Here is a 20,095-nt window from a genome sequence, read left to right on the forward strand (position 1 = left end):
TTACCAAACCTATTTGATAAATTGCGAACGAGCCTTTCAGATGAAGTGTCTTTAATAAACAACCAGATGAATTACAGCTACAGTATTTTAAGACTTGGCTGAACATGTGAACTGAGTGAGGAGGCTTGTGTGTGAGCCAAAGCATTTTTATTGGAAGTAATTTTCCTGAAAAGTAACAATGTTGTTTCACACATAAATTAGGCATTTAGCTATTTCAGGCTACTCCAGAAACCGACATCACATATGAACTACGATGGCACAGTTAAATAGACACATTCAGACATTCCAGCACGTTTTGAATTGAGAGACCTCTCTTGGCAGCACCTCTGCTGGGTGCATCTACATGTACACTGTTCTACTTTCTACAACATTACACTTCGATTACAGGATATTACGTCATAGATGTGCAACGCGTGTACATGTGGAGGGAGGAAACAAGTGGACAATGTATACAAAATGGTGACAAAATACAATATGCTTGCTTGCACACATGCACAGTTGGAACGTTTCGATCATCACTGATGACGTTCAGGAGTGGCGATCAAATACAGTTCATCTAAAAAGGTAAAAAGGAAGGGGAGTCTCACACGTCACATCTACAGCTTTCCGTTGTCTTCCCAGTCAAAGCAAAGGTCCAATGTGAGTGGTTTTCCACTTCAGCTCCTATTACACCTTGTGTATGTTTCCATTGATGTGAAAGGCGTACTGAAACTGGAAAGATGGACTTCGTTAGCCCTGCTGATGGCTAGCTGTAACTCCAGCAGCATCCGCTCCACCGCTGGATCGGTCAACTTTGACCAAACATAAAAACGACGGGGTTGCAAAAAAGGGGTTTGTCGGGAGGGGTGGGGGCAAAGAGGAGAAGGAAAAGGTCATTATGACATGACGTCAGAGGAGTTCCTCTCTTCTTCCTCTGTGTTAAACTCGACCCATCAGTTCAAGTTGGTTAAAGGATGTGATGAGTTTGTAGTTGGCCCGCTCCTCGTCGGTCAGCTCCATGTTTCCAGCTCTCACCACCACCAGCACGTTCAGCCCAGCTTCTTCGGCTGCTTTGGCCTCTGCAATGACAAATCCATGAGTAACTTAATTACAGTGAATCCAACATTGAATCTAGACTTAAATGACAAACTCCTGCTGTAAGATGATGCATTTAGACTTTTCTGCTAGCTGTGCCAATCCAAACTAAATAGAATCCAGAATGTTTAGGCCTACTTAAAGGTTCCCTGTAGAAGTTTGACCTCTAGTTGCTCTTTTTCTATACAAGGTTTGTTTAGTGATGTGATAGCTTCCAGAGATTTCACACTACTCCACTAATCAACAGTGACCCTCTTCTGGAAGAAATCAAGTAGCATTTGGTTTGACTACCAACAATGTTGCTGACCCTGTTGTCCCACCAACACACCAGCTGTGTGTTTGCATGCACAGGAGGTAAGCTATTGTTTGAGAAATCTGTGATAAAACCTGTTCAAATCCAAATCTTTCAATATACTAAGAAGAAAAAGGTGGATCCTCTCCTTGACCATGATACAGCAGGAGGCGGGGCGCCCCAACTGCCGTTGAAAAACTTAACTCTGACACATATCCTTAGTGCAACATGAAATAACACACGTACCTCGAGCGACGTCTGTCAGGAACGTGATTTCCTCCGGTTGACAGCCAATTTTCGCTGCAATTTTTTCATAACTTTTTCCTTCCACTTTAGTTCCTATACAGGTGTCGAAGTGACCATCGAATAACTGAAAACATTAAAAAGCAAACATTGCATTAGCCACAACATAAAAACACGACATTAGCAGTATTGTACAGATGCCTTTAACCAATCAAGACAAATGTCCAGGGCAGAAAATTGTAACTATTGTCATGCACTTACGTCTAAAACATCTCCTTCAACAGAGTGTCCGAACAGAAGTTTCTGTGCCTCCACGCTTCCAGAAGAGTATACGTAGACTTTAAGGCCCTGTCCTTTCCATCTTTTGATGGATGGGATTACGTCCTGATAGATCCTGTTGGCAACAAGCCCAGCGTCAGAAAAAACACCAATTTATTTATTTTACAAAGCCAAAAAAAAGCTTATACAAGTGATGGTCTTAAATTTCTTATCATATCTGTCATGAATTTGTACTTTGTTTAAAACCTGGATTTAATATTCAGGAGCTTTTGTCGATTGACAGAAAAATAATAAATCAGACTTATCTCAATAATTTATCTTTCTGCTAACTGTCCAAGTTTGTTATTTGTGAGGATTTTCTTTCACTAGTTAAATTTCATAGACGCTAGTAGGACAAGTGAAGTCAGCTCAAATTGAACTTGATGGAAAATGTAACGTTGTGGAAATCACATTTAAACACAAAAGGCAATTCCTCATGCTGGACACCCAAGTCTGTGTCCCGTTTATTTGTACATATCAAAACACTGAAAACAAAATGGCGCTGTCCCGTTACCAAGCCAGCCTTGGGCTCAGCATCATCATGTTACACAGCAAGCATTTGGCTCAACGTCATCACGCAAATAGGATATTTAAAGGGACCTCGATCCCGGCACAGTCATACCTATGCCTAACACATTAATTAATACGTAAATGCAACTCCGAAAAGGATGTAGTTAGCAGACCAATCACAGCCTTAAGGGCTGGAGGAGGCTTGCGAAGCTTTGAATATAGTTAGAAAAAATGGGCGACTCACGTAAGCAGGGATACATAAGCACGTAAGGGGTCCAGAAGGGCTCTTGCACTTACGGGCCCGTGAAAACGCAGAAGCATGCATCACCCTTCAGTATATAATAGCTTGACTTCACCGTCTAATTGCAGATCATCTTTACAAATGCATAACTAGGAAGAGAGGAAAATGATCAGTGTACTTACTCGCCTTTGATTCTGCCTGAGGCATACGCCGACCTCCACATGTGACCCTGGAGTTGTTTGAGTGCTGTCGACTTCCTGTCTGCCGCCATCTGCCACAGCACATTATCCACCACTTCTCTAATGGCCTTCTCCTCATCTGTGTGAACCGTCTGGTCCACGGCATGGACAGGACACGACCGGTTCTGTTTCATGTCTTCTTCAATCTGCCTCAACAGAACAGCAGCATTGAATTATAGTTAACGATATTTCTGGATGTAATTTAAGGCATTGGGAGTTCACTAGTGTGTTCTGAGACAGGAGCTTTCTACAACCTTTTGTATTAACATTTAATTTATCTTTTCTTTTACATTGTAACAAAGAAAACTCCAGATTTAAATGTACAGGTCTTATAGTGCCTGGTGTATTCCTAACTAGTTGATAAATTTAAATTTCAAAAGAACTATTTGCAAAGTCCAACCTTTAAAGACCTGAGAAGAAAGTAAAACTTCTGTCAGTGGGGAATCCCAAATGGAAACTCCTCACACATTTACCTGTTTTTTTAGAAGATGAACATCTTGTTTGCACTCGTCTTCTTCCCAGTGATTCGACAGGTGATCCTCAAGATGCTCCCTGATGTACGGAAATAAGATATCCTGGGAATTACAAAGACAGTTCATTAGGTGTGTTATGAGAGACTCCGTACCCAAAATGTACTGGTTCATATGTATTTATGAAAATCAAAAACAACCTTTCTATTTTCCCTGGAGAAATACCCCAAAAGGTAGTTTGACAACACAAACTGGTGTTCTGTGACTCTTTTCAAAAGCCTTTAATACTATTCTATAGCCTGACGTTGTCAGACTCACAATTCTAGTCAGAATGTGACCAGGAAATAAAATGCCTCTTGTCTCAATTGGATAGACCTATAACCAATCAGAGCAATGTAGTATGTGACGTATGTTAAGCAACGCATTGTGAGTTATTTACTAATGCCGGGTTCACACCGGACGCTGAAGCGCAGCGCCAAGCCTTAAATAACAGCTGGCTCCCATCCACTCCCATGTTAAAACTTTGTGCGGGTCACACCGGAGGCTGAAACACCGCGCTGCGCCAAGGCTGCCTCGCAGTGATCGTTTCGGCGTTGAGTCTATTTTTTGCGCTTGACGCGAGTGTATCGCACCAGGAAACGCACTGAAAATCAAATATGCATCCCATACTTTGAAGTCCCCTTCTGTTGTCCTGGAGTTTTAATTTGACCAATGACATTATTAAATGTCCCCCTCTGCCCATCCACTACAGCCACACAAGCAGTGATACAGATAAAAAGAGAGAGAGGGGGGGGGGCTACGTATTCTCCACATAGGCTTGAGTGGAGAATACGTAATTTATCCCCGACACCCAACATTAAACGGAGCAAACAGCGAAGTTCTTCAACATGGATGACATTAAATTAATAATTGAAGTGGAGAAGTGCAATGAGTTGTATGATCCTTGGAACATGTTGTATAAAGACAACACCAAGAAAGACACATGTTGGGACTCTGTTGCTTAATGTTGGAGCAACAAGTAAGTATATGCTTTTAATCTACTGGATCAACGGGTGATATTATTAGCGCTGCCCGGAGGTTCAGCGTCGCTTCAGTGTCCGGTGTGAACAGCCAAGCGCCGGTGCGATAGGGATTAGCGCGGTGCTTTGGCGTCGCCTCCACGTTCTCTGTTCCTCTTTCAAAATGAATGCGCTGTCGATGTCTTCTAAAACAGACTCAATGGCAGCATCTACACATCTCAGCTCTCCAGCGGCAGGCATGTTTGTTGAAAAAGAATTCAACCCAAGGGCACTTTGATGACGTGGTTGATTACGTTACCGTTGATCATCTGTCCATCATTCTATAAAGCCCGCCCTGAAAATCTGATTGGCCAGGTCGGGCATAATTTCACCCCAACGGAGCGACTCTAGACCAAACTTCCCGACCTCAAATGTTGTGGGCGGGGCTAAGTTCGTCTGGCATCCAGGCTAACTATTCCAAACACTTACATAGAAAAACAGCTACAATGACTTTATATTCGAATCCAGGTTTCTTAAGTAGTATTATGTAGTATGGCGCTGATGTGTCATTTCTGCCTGCAATCTTTGTTTTGAGAAAGAAACAGTAAACAATTGAAAAAACAGTTGAAAGGTGGAATTATTTTCCATCCACATAGTTAGATGAGATTTAAGGATTCTGTACCTAACACCTAGTTTTAGACCACCTTGGTTTTTCAATTGACAAGGCTTTATTTATTTATTATTTTTAGACATCATCTTCAGATCTGCAAAGTGGGGACATTTTTGATGATTAAGTGATGATGAAAAGAATAATTTGGTGCAGCCTACATCAAAATTGAACTCTGTTCATATTTACAGCACACGTGAAAAGGCTCTCTGGCAAATCAGATTATCCCCTTTACAACTTCATTTCTAATTTTCAAAATAAACTAAATAACATTTTAATTTCGTCCTACCAGCCACAGTATACATGAAAGGTGGAGAACCAGAAGGGACCATATGGATTTCACCTATTCAATGATCAGTAACAAACAACATTAAGCACAATTTCACTGACCAATATCTAATTTTAGTCTTAATTCCTAATTTGAAATCAAAATGTGAATCATGTTGCCAATACATGACATGTTCTGAGATAATATTTCACTTTAGAAACTTAAAAATGCGACTATTAATGCAATAACGATTCAGGACCTTTTAAACCATTATAAGCTTTCCTTTAACTGCTTATTAATTTATTCATTTCACAATCATTGGAGGGCCTTTATTTATTTATTTGTTGAGCAAAGATTTCAGAAAAGACAGCTTGGTGTTAGCATGGCGGAGGAAGCCTAATTATGCACTAGCTTCAAAATTAGCTTGTTAAATGAATCTGCGTTTCAACCTGAGAACATAACGTACCTTAACAAATGTGATGGGTGTGGTGGTGCCTTCGATGTCCAGTAAGAGTGCACTGGTCCCAGCAGGAATTGGAACAGTGGCCATTTTTGGGGGAGCCTGCAAGCAGCTGGTTAGCCCTTTAGCTAACCTTAGCTGAATTAGCAGCGGCGCGGTGCAGGAGTTTGACCGGCTGTGGCTGTGCAGCGGAGCCGGGCAGGAGAGCAGGAGGGACGGAGGAGGCCTCGGAGAAAGCAAGCGGGACACTTCAGTTGGTGCGGGGCCGTCGGCTGCCTGTTGTTTCCATCACCTGGCAGCTGGAGCTGTGACGCGGCCGTAGGAGCGGAGAGCTGCCCACATGTTCAGGTGTCGGTTCATCCTCCAGTCCGGAGGGGGGCGGCGCTCACTGTCCGCCTCAGCGACGACCACAGACACACGTTACCGCCATCTAGGGCTCGGGAGTGCGGGCCTTTCAGAGGTTCCACATGGATCATACAGTAGAGCAGTGGTCACATTCTCTTCAAGAAAAAGTTGGTTTACGTACTGAAGTAACTGTCATGACTCTACAGTATCGAGATGTGCATCTTTCGGTCTGTCGATAACAATCAAAGCCCCGTTAAGAACAAATGAGTGGATTCAGAAGGTGAAACGCTCGAGGGCTTTTACTTTGAAACGGGATCGGAAAGTGTTTTAAATATATTTGTGTAATAGACAGATACACATTGTGGTTCACAGCAGCATAAACAGAGAAGATTATCCTTCACCTGAGTTTGAATGTTTATCTGATGAATTTATGTCACAAACAAATGGTTGCAACACTTTCTGTATGCCTTTCTAAAACATGAAAGCGCTCCAGTGTTTCTGTTGATGGAATCCATTACCTTGATTAAAAGTGTTTTTATTGTGAAATATTTGCAGGAGCTGAAGATGCACGGCTTCACAATGTGTAGTACTGGTATTTATATGAGTACAAGGGACTTCTTACATACAGGGAAATAATCATATTTGTGGCCATATTCAAATCAAAGCCTATATGTAAAAACATTGCACTGCTGTAGCAACTGTGGAACTGAGAAGCTACATATGTACATTGTAAATATAAATTGATAATAATTTAATTATTGTGCATTGAATAGAAGAGTTGCACATATGCCCTTCTGTGTGTATTTTTATTTCTTGTACATTCAACCTTTAACAGAAATTGCAAAAAATAGTAAGTATGACCCTCCTAAGTGGGTTTCTTGGAAGATATCAGGGTGGTAGATCTCGGCTTACATTTGGAATTTAAAATGGATCTTGGGCTCCAAAAGGTTGGTGACCACTGCAGTAGAACATTAGGAGCAGAATCAATTTTATTGGCTTTTTCACTGACACATAGCAGATGAGTACAGTGTTGGACGATTCTGCCGAAAAGGGTGTTTTTCAATATAATTCATCTCTGCGTCTAAATTCGAATGGCCTTGAATGCAACAAGATATCTGTTTGAGATATGACATTAAAGGGATAATTTACCAAAAAAAGCACACATTATCTTCTCACCTTCTGGAGGGGTATGTGAAGTGTTTGAGTCCACAAAACGTGGTAAAACTGTAGCCAACAATAGTTTAAAATGTAGGCATGGTAAATATTTGTTATTCCACAATGGTAGATTGACACAGACCAGTGCAACAACAAGAACAACAAAGTTGAGCAGAGATAAATACATGTTATCCTATGATTATTGTGTACAAGCCAATGTGGAAAGTTGTTAATAGGAAAACCAGAGGTGAAGGGTAAGGGGGGGGGGGGGGGGGTGGAAGGAGTACACAACAGGAGGACAAAGGTATTAAATGGTTACTCAAATACAGGAAGTTACTTTCTTCAAACAGGAGGTGAATTACAATATGTGCATGTTTACAGAACTATACAGCCTGCTATAATTTATATTTGGCAAGTGATGGATGATATACTTTCTGTTATCAGGGAACACCTGGCTAAAAGCAATAAGTCTTATCTGCCATAGACCTTCCCTCTGTGAATGTTCACTTTGTGTTGACAGTGTATTTAAGACTTCAAGATTAAACTGTATGATCACATTGAAGGCAGCAGTTTGTGTGGCTGTCAAAAAGCTGTTGATTTGAGGAGCTGGACAAAATAATAAGAATACTTGTCAACATAATGTAATGACATTTGTTTGCATCTGAATCAGCAATATTTGACATACCTGTGTACAACATACTATGAATTTGACTCCGCTGAAATTGCGCTCAGCGCACTGACCCAGATAGACAGACAATTAACAACAGAATAAAGAAACAAGGAAAATAGTTACAAAGAAAAGAAACATTAACAAAACTGTCAACTGTATAAGGTGGTATTATTTCATTTTTATTACAAACAGGATTATGATTTAAAATTACCTGAACCATAGTGTTCATTCTCTGTAGGGTATTTGTAGAAATGTTGGACATGAGAAACCACAATGCAAACGTTATAATTCATTTATATCTCACAGTGCTTGAAGCATTCTGAAATGGCCAAAGCCTGGATGGACGGTGGTACATACCGTTACCTAACAACAGGTGCCATTGGAAGGCGATCCCTCTGATGTATAAAGACTAACCCAGATTTCAATGGTAAGTGCTTTTCTAGTCTTGATGACCACTCAAAGCTCTTTACAGTACAGTTTTACATTCACCCATTCATCCAGTTCATTTATTAGCAGCACTTTGTTGTTCTATGAGGGGCAATTCTGGGTTCAGCATCAAAGACACTTCGGCATGCAGATTTGGAAGACTGGGGATCGAACTGGCGACATTCAGGTTGGGGGACGACCACTCTGTCCCTCAGCCACAGCCGCCCATGGGTCACCTGATAACCCCCTTCACCGCACAGGTTATCCAGGATAAGAAAGGTGAGATTCAATGAAGCCAGTTTAAGAAAACCTATCCTAGATGCTTTGCTTCATTGCACAGGCCCAAGTTTAGGATTCAACTGCTGGTGTTCTACAAATGACCTGTAGGGGGCAGCAATGTACTTTTGATGCGTTTAAGCGGCCGCAAATCGCCGCCAACGAAGAAGAACGAGGCAGCGATTAAAACATTCGTTTATAAAAAAAAAAATTTTCAAGTTTGCAGCTCGTGACAGTGTTCCTGCCTCAATGGAACTAATTTAGTCTAAATTTATACCAACATTACAGGGCGCTGCATTTAGTCAAAGCTTTTATCTGGCTCTTGTTAGTGTGTTAGCCAAAGATAAACAACATCAAAAGATCAGCTAGCCAAGCCACTAGCTTTAGTTAGCTCGCCGTTAAGTCAGCTTTCGTCGGGAATTTCGACGCCGTGTCATTTTGTCAGTTTTAGTGATAGTATCGTGTATCATTAAGGAACCCAAACATGTCGGATGATTATGAATTCAGCGACGATACGACTATGATGAGAATGGAGGAGGACGGAGAGGCGAACAGCGATGACCCGATGTCCGCGGCCGGGGACAGTGGCCTGATGGGGGGCGAGGCAGAAGGATCCAGAATCGACGCCAGCAAGAACGAGGAGGACGAAGGGTAAAGTGACATGGGTTTCCTCTCGATGCTGGGACCAGTTCCCACGGCTGGACGCACCTTACTGTGTGATGAACAACTCAAAGGTGCAGCGCCTGTAGACGCGCTCCGTTATCTGACCTGTCATGTTCCCTTCCTCCTCCGCAGGAAGATGTTTGTCGGGGGGCTCAGCTGGGACACGACCAAGAAGGACCTGAAAGATTACTTCTCAAAGTTCGGGGAGGTGGTGGACTGCACTCTGAAGCTGGACCCCATGACCGGACGCTCGAGAGGATTTGGCTTTGTGCTCTTCAAAGAGCCAGACAGTGTCGATAAGGTACCGTCCCGCTCCTCCTCTGTGCTGTTTACATTTAGGCACTAAGAGAAAAGTGAGGATGCTTCCAACGATGCGGCACATATAGGTTTGTATTTGTCAGTCAACATACTACTGTATTGTCTTCCATTTTTCTACTCACTGTTCATTTCATTTTATTTATTTTATTGATACATTGTTTCTTATGTTGTTGTGCTTTTTATCTGCCTTTTATGGAGACGTCTATTGCTCTGAAAGGCGCCCATAAATAAAATGTATTATTACTATTATTACTACAAAGTGCAGACAAAAAATACGAAATCAAAGGTTTGTGTTTCAATATGCTTCTGCTTGCCCCAGTGGTTCAGTCTATCTCAGTGTCTTCTGTCTTTTGATGTGATCCCTGACTGACCCCAATGATGCTGAGATCAGTGCCTGTCTGTGGGTTCCAGACCATCTGCTGCGGGACTCCCTGTACGTCTTTTACAGCTACTTTCAGACATGCACTCATTTCTGGTTAATCTCCTGACAGTCTTTGCAGGGGCAATACGTGAGAATGAAAATGGCCAAGTGAGAGGCTACGGAGTTTCTCCTGCTCGCGCCCTGGAGAATATCTGAATGAGCTCATGTCAGAGCACAGCAAAAGATCTGTGCTGCAGACAAAACATGTGAAATCTACAGCCGAATGAATACGTTACATCCTGCCTCCGACTGCAGTACCACCAATCACCTGAGTTATTTACATGCTTCCCTGAGACGATGGATTAATAATCTAAATGTCTCCAGCTTCTAATACTGTTGCACAACACACTTACAATGCTACACAAACAGTACTCGCTATCAGTGTAAAATAGAGTATTCAATATTATTTGTATAGCGCCAGATCATAAAATACGGTACATTATCTCTAGGCAGTTTACATTAGGGTCAAGACCTTATGGGATTAAATCATCTGTATCATTCGACTGACATATGAGAAAACCTCAGAGATCATCTTAAAACAATTACTGTTGACCTGAAAGTATTTCCAGAATCCTCCATGACACCTCTAAACATCTGGATAGAAGAAAGTTATAATAAAGTTTTAACCCGTTACTCAAGTTGTGACTGTATTTCCTCATCCAAAGTAGCCTTATGTAACCTGCGTCTTTTTCTGTTTTTGCTAAACTAAAGCATATCAACACTAATTTTGGATTGGAATAAAAAAACTTGCAAAGAAACACAAAGATATACCATTGCACCTGATAATGACATCTTCTTTGAATGTAATACTTAATTTTCTGTTCCCGACTTTGTTTTGGCTTAAGAAATACAGTCGCAGGTTGGGAACCAGTCTGTACTTATTTTAGAACAATCAAACGCTTAGCTCACATTTTAATGTAATACTGGGACATGAGACCCAAACCGGGGCAGAACCTTTGCCACCATCTCTGATTTGTTCAGCAATTCAAATTGTGAATGAATAGAGTAGAGCTGAAATTATGAATTGATTGAACAATTCTTCAAAAGAATAAATGACAACTTTTTTGATTATCCACTTACCCTTTCAGTTATTTATCAAACAAAAGTAATACATTTACGTTCTTAAGGTTTTCAACTTTTAGAATAAACAAGTTCAGAGTGGCTGTAGCCGAGCCTGACGTTAACTTCAGAAAATGAGTTTTTTCCAGACTTTGCCTTTAACATATAAATGACACAGCAGGAGATTGTAGGGGAGAGATGGGTTCGCAAGAACAGGGAAATCTCTGGAACATTTAGGCGAGAGGTGTCTTATCACCAAAAAGCTCTCAGATCTCGTCTTTCAGAGTTGACATGTTCTTCCTTGTCTTCTTTGTGTGGGGCTTTCTTTTTTATCCTGATATTCGTCTTACTTTAGTTTTTTTTTTTTTTTTTTTTGCGCTCTCACATAGGAGAATGTCCGAAGTTCAGTGCATGTCTGAAAGACTGCTGTTCCCTTTACAATTTGATAACATTGAATTTAAAGAAATGAATGAGCAAATTTGATTTATAATGGGAATAGTCGTTTTTGTGCAATCTTAGACTGACCTGACTCTAAAAGCTGATTTATTTAGATTATTAGGCTAAGAAAAACCAAACATCCTTTGAATTGGGCTCGGATCCCCTTTTTTTTTAATAATTCAGCACATATAAGAAGTTATGTATAACACCTAAAACTTATTTCTATATGATTTTTTTGTGTCATTTTATTGTTTTGATGTGAAGGTTGTCTCGCAAAAGGAACATAAACTCAACGGGAAGGTCATTGACCCCAAAAGAGCCAAGGCCATGAAGAGCAAAGAGCCTGTGAAGAAGATCTTTGTGGGCGGCCTCTCTCCAGACACTCCTGAAGAGAAAGTCCGAGAGTACTTTGATGCCTTCGGAGAGGTGCTTGTCTTTTTACATTTCCAGTTTTAGTTTATAGCTGTTGATGTGACTCATGAGGATAATGTTATTTGATCAATTATCTGAATATGTTTGTAGTGGCTTTACATGACTGTTTAGGGCTTATTACTTGTTTACACATTCATCAAAGCCACAGTGAATCAGAAATAACCGTCTCATTGCCTCCCTTTGTAAGCACAAGCTACTGAATATTATTTGCATATATTTACTGATAATATAAAGGTGGAGTCGATTGAACTTCCCATGGAGAACAAAACAAACAAAAGGAGAGGCTTCTGCTTCATCACGTTTAAAGAGGAGGAACCGGTAAAGTTGATCATGGAGAAAAAGTACCACAACATTGGATTAAGTAAGGTACAGGCAGCCTGTTTCTCTCAGATGAACATTGTTTCCAAATTAATCTGGCATATTATTGTGGGGATTCTTACACAAAAGCTTTGTTCACTTTGGATATTTTAGTGTGAGATCAAGGTGGCGATGTCTAAAGAGCAGTACCAGCAGCAGCAGTACTGGGGAGGCAGAGGTGGATACTCATCCCGGTCGAGAGGAAGAGGTGGTGGTGAGTATAGAATACATTCATGGTCCCATGTACTGTGTAAAGAAAAACGTACACCAAAGTCACATTAAAAATCAAATTCCCCCAAACAAAACTAAATAAATAAAAAAAACCATTGTGGGACTAATAAAGGATCATTAGGACGTTACTGTGTCAAAACAAGTGACCAGTGAACTGTGTTTGTGCTTCAGCAGAGTGGAAACTTCTCTAGAGAAAAGTTCATCCGACAGCAGTTTTTTGAAATAAGGGAGAGTTCCACTTCCACTTCTTATACATCAAATAAATATTTTGAGCTCATTTTACTTTGCAGTTTTAAATCAGGAGCGCACTTCCCTTTAACCGGCAACGTTCTCCAGCTCCTCCTGGGGCACCCCAAGGTGTTCCCAGGTCAGAGAAGTTATATATACTCTCCCATGATGCTCTGGGTCTACCCCGGTCCTTCCCACCAGTTAGTGCTTGGAACATTTCCAGTTGACGGTTCCCTGGAGGCGTTCTAAGCAGATCAGTAAACATCTCAACTGACTCATCTTGATGCCAAAGAGCATCAACTCTACTCTGAGTCCTTTTAGCCTGGGGAAGAAACTCATTGCAGACGTTTGTATCTGAGATGTCGTACTTTAGGTCATTACCCAAAGCTCATGACTTTTGAGGGCGGTCTGGTACAGCGTCTGCTTTACTGAAAATGAATGTAATAAATGAGTTCCTTCCTAATGATTACAGCTAAACTTAAGGAGAATCAAGAAGGATTCAGAATGGAAACCCAACCCTAGCCAGTTACATGTGACCATTTCTAAAAAGGCTTATGGTGGAGGATCAAACGCTGCAACTTGATCTGAGTTTTTGTACAAGAGGTAAATGCATGTTTGAGTGAAACTGTCATGCGAATTTTATGAAATTCTATTTATTTGCAGGTCCCAATCAGAATTGGAACCAGGGTTATGGCAACTACTGGAATCAAGGCTACGGAAATTATGGCAACTATGGTTACAATAACCAAGGGTATGGAGGATATGGTGGATGTGATTACTCTGGTTACAACAACTACTACGGATACGGTGACTACGACAGTGAGTAGGCCAGCCTGTGTCATGTCGGCTTCTCCATTTATCTTCTGTCCTTTTTGAAATGTCTAAAATGCAGCTTTTCAGCAGATCAATCTGGTGGATATGGCAAGTCGCCACGGCGCATCGGTCACACCAACAGTTACAAGCCATATTAATGGGAGAAACCCTCATCGTCAAGTAGGTATGCAGCAACAAAAATATACCATTTCATTTAATTTTAAAGTAGTTATATTTACTTTGCTGTTTGGTAACATTATGAATAATTTGCTCTTATAAATTTCTTTTTCTCAGCACCCTCAAGTGCTTAACAGTAGTGGTAACATAGAGGCTACACTCTGTGGCGATTATTTTATCAGCCGGCCTTCTGCTGCCTCTTTTGCACCTTCTTTCTTTTTTTTTTAACTGTAAAGCTAACAGGTAAAGTACTGCTACTACAGTAAATGGATGCCAAAGTTAAGGATGTGCAAGGAAACCAAAGGAAGAATGTTGTCTCCTAACTCTGACATACCTTGTTTGTACCTGCCAGCGGAGCTTCCTTGCAGGCCATGAGCTGACTCCCAGATACTCTCAGGGCCCGCTCAATGCGGACTGGGTACGAGAAGCATACGCTCTCGATTGCTGCCATTTGGTATGGTCTTACAACATCCTGTATCAGCATTTCTAAACTAAACAGTATGGGACACGTCCAGCTTTGTCATCTTTCTTTCCATTTTAATTTCTTTGCAACTGTATGTAATGTAAACGTAAAATATACACATGTAATTGTCATTTTTTACAGGCCCTTACTCCCCCACAAGTAATGATTTGTAAATATGACAAAAATAACTATTTGCTTTTCAAAGGATACGTACAGCATTCTCTGGACTTTCCAGTTCCTATTGTTAATATATGCATTTCTAATCTTAATCTAAAATGCTTGTTTCTTTATTTAGCTCTTGTAGCCTCTAGTCCATGAGCTAAATCCTGGTTCGTATTTGGACTCTTCTGTGATGGGGGATAAAGTGCTTTACTTTGTGTATATGTATTGTTCTGTTTTTTTTTTACTGACAGTGATGGAAAAGACTCCTCTTTTCTCAATTTTCCTGTAACAAATTTTCCTCTTATAAGCTTTTGTAAAACAAGAAGAAGCCTTAAGTGTCACAACATCTCCAGTAATTTGCATGTAATGCTGTCTTTCAATGTGTATTTTTGACCGGCCGAAGGTTTCTTCCATTTAGTATTTTTGGCTTTGACTTCTTCAATTTATTGCACTTCAGGATTTCTAGCTTATGGACTAACTTTTTTTTTTAAACTGTAAAATGTTAAATAATTGTTCTCAGTTTGTTTTTTCTTATTGTTTCTTTTACACTAGACATTTTAAACACGGGGGATTCCAACTTTATTGCAATTTCACCTGCCTTTTGTTTGACTACAGCTGATTTGTTTCTGTTTGTTTTCCATAGGTTTCAGAGTGATGAAAGTCTGCAGTTCACTGGCGGTTCATTGGCCAAAGAGATGATGGTATCCAGCAAAGGTCACACAATTGATTGTAAGAAAGTATATGAAGAACACTATGACCTACGTTCTATTTCCTCTATATATTTACCAGAGTATTTGTTGTATCCTAAAAGTTTTGGATTTGAATGTTTTGCATTCATTTAGTTTGCTGCAAAGTTTTAGCAGTTCCTCGTTCCTTTCTGCTTTTGTATTTAATGTTGTCTATTGCTATTTGTGAATTGTTTGAGTTATCCCATAACTGAGAGTTTAGATTGGTCGGAGCAGATCATGCATATATTCACGTACAGTGGCAGCAGAGATAAAAGTGCTTTGTTATGCCAGTATGTTCTGATTATCATAGGCATCAGTCATATATTACATTTATTACAGAGTTTGACAGTCATTAACATACAGTATATATATATATATATATATACACACACAGTGTCTTGGACATAAAGAAATGTGACAAATAAAATAATAAACACTTATTTGGATTCATGGTCCTGTGTGAAATATTAGTATGTCATCACATGGAGTGTTAAAGGAAATATTTCAGCAAACGTGATTACAATTTGAACTGTTTAACTGTTCTGAATTTAATCTTTACATCTGATGATTTTGCAGAGAAAACAAATGCAGATATTTACGCATACATACAAACGCGTCCTTCTTAGAGCTGAGACAATCATTCTGGAGAAATCGAATTCATTTACTCAATATATGTCGGCTGTTATAGTGAACTATAGCCACTATCTTCATTGCTTTCAGTCCTGAGCCTGTAAAGATTTATATGACTTTAGTGGCAAAGAGGATGATTAGGATAACTATGATCAGCACAATGATGCCGATTATAATCATCAGTTTGATGTTTTTCCACCAGTATTTCCTGGCCACACGTGTGGATGTTTTCTGGAATGAGTCGGCCTGGAAAGAGAACAAAACAAAAGTTCTCAACTCTTCACGAAAACATAAACTACACTGATTTTACCATTGAGTCTGTTTACTAGTGTAGGATAGATTTACTGCAGAATCAATTTTGGGCTTTTTTGTTTTAAGCTGTTATTTTTCCAACAAATTTACTGGACCACAGTTCTAAATCCCTGCAGTATGTTTACTTCCACTCCTACTGAAAGTCCGGGTTTCAAAACCCCACTCAAATAAAATAATATAATTTAATGGTGAAATGTATTTGATTACCAAAAGACTTTGTCCATCATGTATAGACCAATATAAAGATCTCATGTGGAACTTTTATATATTTCTTAATTTAGATCTGTCGACCATAGTCTACATCCTTAATGTGGATAAACTTTATATCCTCCACCAAGGAGGCTTCACCTCTGTCTCCATTCGTTTGTTGGTTTATAAGCAAGATTTTGTTTAGCTTATCAGTCCCAACTGTACATTGTGTTTAACAGTAGTGGAAAAAATATTTGTTTGTCCTTTGGTTAAGTTAAAGTACAAACTGACGATGCAAAAATAGACGTTACCATAAAAAAACCTTTAAAATATGACATATATCCAATTACAGAAGTTTTAATAATAAAATGTACTGGAGGAATCAAAAGTAAAAGTACTTGTACATATATACGTTTGTGTGTGTGCGTAAAATGATTTTTGAACTCCAAGCAAGATTGAAAACCACTGATTTAATCTTAAACAATGTTTGGTATTTTAGAGGTTTTTCATGTGTTTGTAAATATAGAATCTTAATCCAAAAAGATGGATCATAAATCATTACAACGATCAGATCTTTTAAAAGAGTCCCCCTAACTCCACAAACATAAGCACAGTGAGCTTGCGGTGCATGATGGAATACTCACAGACGCCTGCATGTCGTCAGTCTTCCTGACCAGCTCATCGAGTCTGTCCCCCCTCTCCAGCACTTTATTGATGTTGTCAGTCAGAATAACTTTAACCTCGTTCACCTGACCCTGCACCTGGTCGAACTTGGCAGTCGAGCCATCGGCCGGTGACTGAGAGTTTGTGTCAGCCTGTGAAAACAGAGTCCATTGCAGGTCCATGAGTCACCATCTCCTAATATTTACAACCAGGCAAACTCCAGTCGCAGTCTGCCAGCCAAATGCAAACTGTAATCAAAATTCTTCATGTCCCAACCTCGCTTCCTGCAACTGTGTTAACAGGAAACCGATCGGTTTACCAAGGCCTGTGTCACATGAAAACCTCCAGCAATGTTTTCAAATAGTAAAATCTCATAAACACCTATACAGAGTTATTTCCCGTGATTGGAAGTGAATCTGTTTAAGATCAATATGGAAACTAAAAGAAAGTAGGTTTCAAAACTCACCATCGCAGCTCTGTGTCTAAGTCCAAACCAACAAAACAACTCAGCTTCAGACACTGAAACTAAACTGCTCACGAAGCCCTGTTCTCCTCTCCTGTGCTTCCTGTGTTTCCCGTGACCGAGTCACAAGAGCTGAACAAATGTCTGCTGAAGGTTGCACCTCTGCCCTGTAACACATTAACTACCTGTTGCCTCAATCAAAGTCTCATTGGCTTAGCGAGAGACAGTCAGCAGCACCACAAAGACTTCGATTTAGTCTGATCTGGAACATGCACTACATTCATTTCCTGCTTTTCGACCAGTATTGTACATATTCATCGCACAAGAACAGAAATAGAAACTGTACTAGACACACTACGAGTTCCAACTTCCCTGTTTTTCTGAGATTTACATACCATGAGCGGTCAGAGCAATGGATGCAGGCCAGCGTTGAACTGATAGGTGTGAGCAAAGGGCTCTGTGTTTTCAACTGAGGGATATCCACAAGGCACTAAAGTCAAGGGGCCTAGTTCCCTCATTTCATTTCCTGGTTCTGTGTTGGCAGTTTGTTACCTCAGCAGTTTGTGGGCAGCCGTGGGGGTGAGAGTTCATTTGTGTTGTTTTAAAGCAAGAGAAAAAACCATTACAAACTCTATTTACATAGCACTCTTAAAAATACACAGATATGAAAAAGAAAACACATTTGTCAATTACAAAAGTGAATGCCAGAGACAATGGATAAAGTAGAGAAATAAAACAAACAAAAATTTGAAGCCATTTTATGCGAAAGCGTTTTCAAAAAATGTCAACGCTCGCATCTAAACTTGTGAAGTAGCAGGAAAGGAAACATGTCACACCTCCTATCAGCAGTCTGTCAACTGTGCTCATACAACTGACAGTATAAGTACTTTTATCAGTGTCGTTTTGATGTGAATGTAGCATATTACAGTTGTAAAATCCAACACATCATATTACAAATAATATTGTATTTGTAAAATATTAATTTGAAACGTCACTAGTGACTGTACCTGTCAGATAATGCAGTGGAGTGTAAATAGCTTTGAAGGATGTATCTTTGTTAATTTTAAATGTAACAGAAAATATGGTTAAAAAAGTTACCCATAAAATATGTATTGAGTACTGAACACCTCCCATTCATTTCACACAGCTGCTTTTGCACATCTGATGCATTAAGTCTTATTTCACAATCAATTACTAGTGAGAAAGAGAAATATGTACAATACTAACTAACCAACAAAAGCAAACTCAAAATACAACAGTTTATACTAAATAGACTGATTCATATGCATTTGAAAATATGCATTTGATTTTATCCAGAGTGTTAGTATGGCTGGTCCCATTCATTTCAGACTTATGGTTGACATGTTCATAAAGATGGTGGGTGAAGAACAGGATTGAGGAAAATCAGGAGGCAATTCTTGGTCTTGATTCTGAGTCTGAAATCTCTGATGCTGAGGACCTGGACTTATTCTACAGGAGCAAGCTGGAGTTGTGGGTGTGTCTTGGAATCCAGCTCTCCAAAATGAAGAAGGTTCCTTTGAGGACATATAAGACACATCTTCCAAAGGCTCCTCTGATGAGCCAGTTTGGACCATGTATGTCCGAGATACAACAACTCATGTTTTGATGGTAATGACACTCACCGAATTTGAAGTTGATCTGATGAAGGTTGTTGAAATACACAACGTGTCAAACCACCAAAATGGCCCCAAAATCCCAAAATAGCTGACTTCTTGTTGCTTTAATCAAATTGGTGCCAAAGACTAGTTCTTTCTGTCTATTGCTGCGTTTCAGTGGGCGCTATAGAGAGATGAGTTTTCAGGTATCTTCAAGCCGTCACAAATGCGATTCATTTTCCCTGAAAAATCAAATGAAAAGCAATGGGGTCTTCGTAATGTTAGTGCTCGGGCCCTAATTCTATTATTCTATTAATTGGAGGAAAGCGTTCATGTTTTCAGTCAGACAGAAGTGAAATGTAGAGTCTAGATTACATTTATTTTTGATATTTTAATAGCATTTACCTACTAAGTTTTTAAAGATATATTCAAGATTGATAAATAAATATTTATACATTTTTTTCACAGTATTGTATTACTACTTTTACTTGAATATAGGGTGTGAATGCTACCTCCACCACTGTGCTTTATTTTCTTTATTGTAAGAGGGAGAAGAGGGAGAAGAGGGAGACCAAGAACATTTGTGCAGAATCAGGTATCAGCTCTGACTAGTTATAATGAAAACCATAACAGTGCAAAGATGCTATTGATAATTAATGGTAGCCGCAACAGTTCATATATAAAGTAATAATAGGTTTTATTGTTAATAATAAGCATTAGAATAGTGGTTATCCTGCAGCTCTGGAGGCAGAGATACCTGCAAAGAGACAGAGAGACTATGGGAGGAAAAAGACACAAGGTTAGTGACATGTGAATAAATGAATGTGGGGGCAGAGGGACAGACAGAGGGGGAGAACTGCCCAGTGGATGATGGGAATTCCCTCAGCAGTCTAGATGTATAGCACCATAACTAAGGGATGGTACAGGACACACCTGATATATACGCTTCCAACACTGTTCATTATTTCTTTTTTTTGTAAGCCCCAACCTGCAACAAGATGTCGCTGCCTCTACGTGGCAGTAGAGGTCAGGGGAAACGCAACAGTTTATAATGGACAGGAAAAGATTTAAAAAGATGAA

At 39.9% G+C, this 20,095-nt stretch overlaps 3 protein-coding genes across 14 annotated transcripts; 1 reads left to right on the top strand and 2 right to left on the bottom strand.

The window, feature by feature from the left end:
- Nucleotides 1-34: 34 nt before the first annotated feature.
- On the bottom strand, nt 35-6,155 carry enoph1 (enolase-phosphatase 1). 2 transcript variants are annotated; one of them, XM_062412899.1, is made up of 6 exons: nt 5,787-6,155; nt 3,391-3,492; nt 2,861-3,063; nt 1,871-2,003; nt 1,613-1,736; nt 35-1,058 (listed from the first exon to the last, which is right to left on the bottom strand). In XM_062412899.1, exons 1-6 carry the CDS (start codon nt 5,868-5,870, stop codon nt 919-921), a joined length of 786 nt encoding a protein of 261 aa, XP_062268883.1. In that variant the 5' UTR covers nt 5,871-6,155; the 3' UTR covers nt 35-918. The 2 variants fall into 2 exon arrangements, with proteins under 2 accessions (XP_062268883.1, XP_062268884.1); XM_062412900.1 differs by lacking the exon at nt 5,787-6,155 and having other exon boundaries at nt 2,861-3,067.
- A 2,651-nt stretch (nt 6,156-8,806) lies between these two features.
- Nucleotides 8,807-15,582, top strand: LOC133975036 (heterogeneous nuclear ribonucleoprotein D0-like). 10 transcript variants are annotated; one of them, XR_009924730.1, is made up of 9 exons: nt 8,807-9,303; nt 9,448-9,616; nt 11,816-11,977; nt 12,218-12,349; nt 12,455-12,554; nt 13,463-13,618; nt 13,700-13,796; nt 14,142-14,243; nt 15,058-15,582. XR_009924730.1 is itself a non-coding variant. In XM_062412887.1 (8 exons), the coding sequence occupies exons 1-7, from the start codon at nt 9,137-9,139 to the stop codon at nt 13,768-13,770; spliced, it is 957 nt and encodes a 318-aa protein (XP_062268871.1). In that variant the 5' UTR covers nt 8,807-9,136; the 3' UTR covers nt 13,771-13,796; nt 14,142-15,582. The 10 variants fall into 10 exon arrangements, 8 of the variants coding, with proteins under 8 accessions (XP_062268871.1, XP_062268873.1, XP_062268872.1 ...); XR_009924731.1 differs by having other exon boundaries at nt 13,700-13,792; XM_062412887.1 differs by having other exon boundaries at nt 14,142-15,582.
- Nucleotides 15,460-17,940, bottom strand: si:ch73-234b20.5 (uncharacterized protein LOC449923 homolog). 2 transcript variants are annotated; one of them, XM_062412903.1, is made up of 3 exons: nt 17,795-17,940; nt 16,918-17,088; nt 15,460-16,018 (listed from the first exon to the last, which is right to left on the bottom strand). In XM_062412903.1, the coding sequence occupies exons 1-3, from the start codon at nt 17,795-17,797 to the stop codon at nt 15,881-15,883; spliced, it is 312 nt and encodes a 103-aa protein (XP_062268887.1). In that variant the 5' UTR covers nt 17,798-17,940; the 3' UTR covers nt 15,460-15,880. The 2 variants fall into 2 exon arrangements, with proteins under 2 accessions (XP_062268887.1, XP_062268886.1); XM_062412902.1 differs by lacking the exon at nt 17,795-17,940 and adding an exon at nt 17,403-17,676.
- Nucleotides 17,941-20,095: the final 2,155 nt, after the last annotated feature.

The sequence above is a fragment of the Platichthys flesus genome, chromosome 19, assembly GCF_949316205.1.
Source record: "Platichthys flesus chromosome 19, fPlaFle2.1, whole genome shotgun sequence".
NCBI classification, from domain to species: domain Eukaryota; kingdom Metazoa; phylum Chordata; class Actinopteri; order Pleuronectiformes; family Pleuronectidae; genus Platichthys; species Platichthys flesus.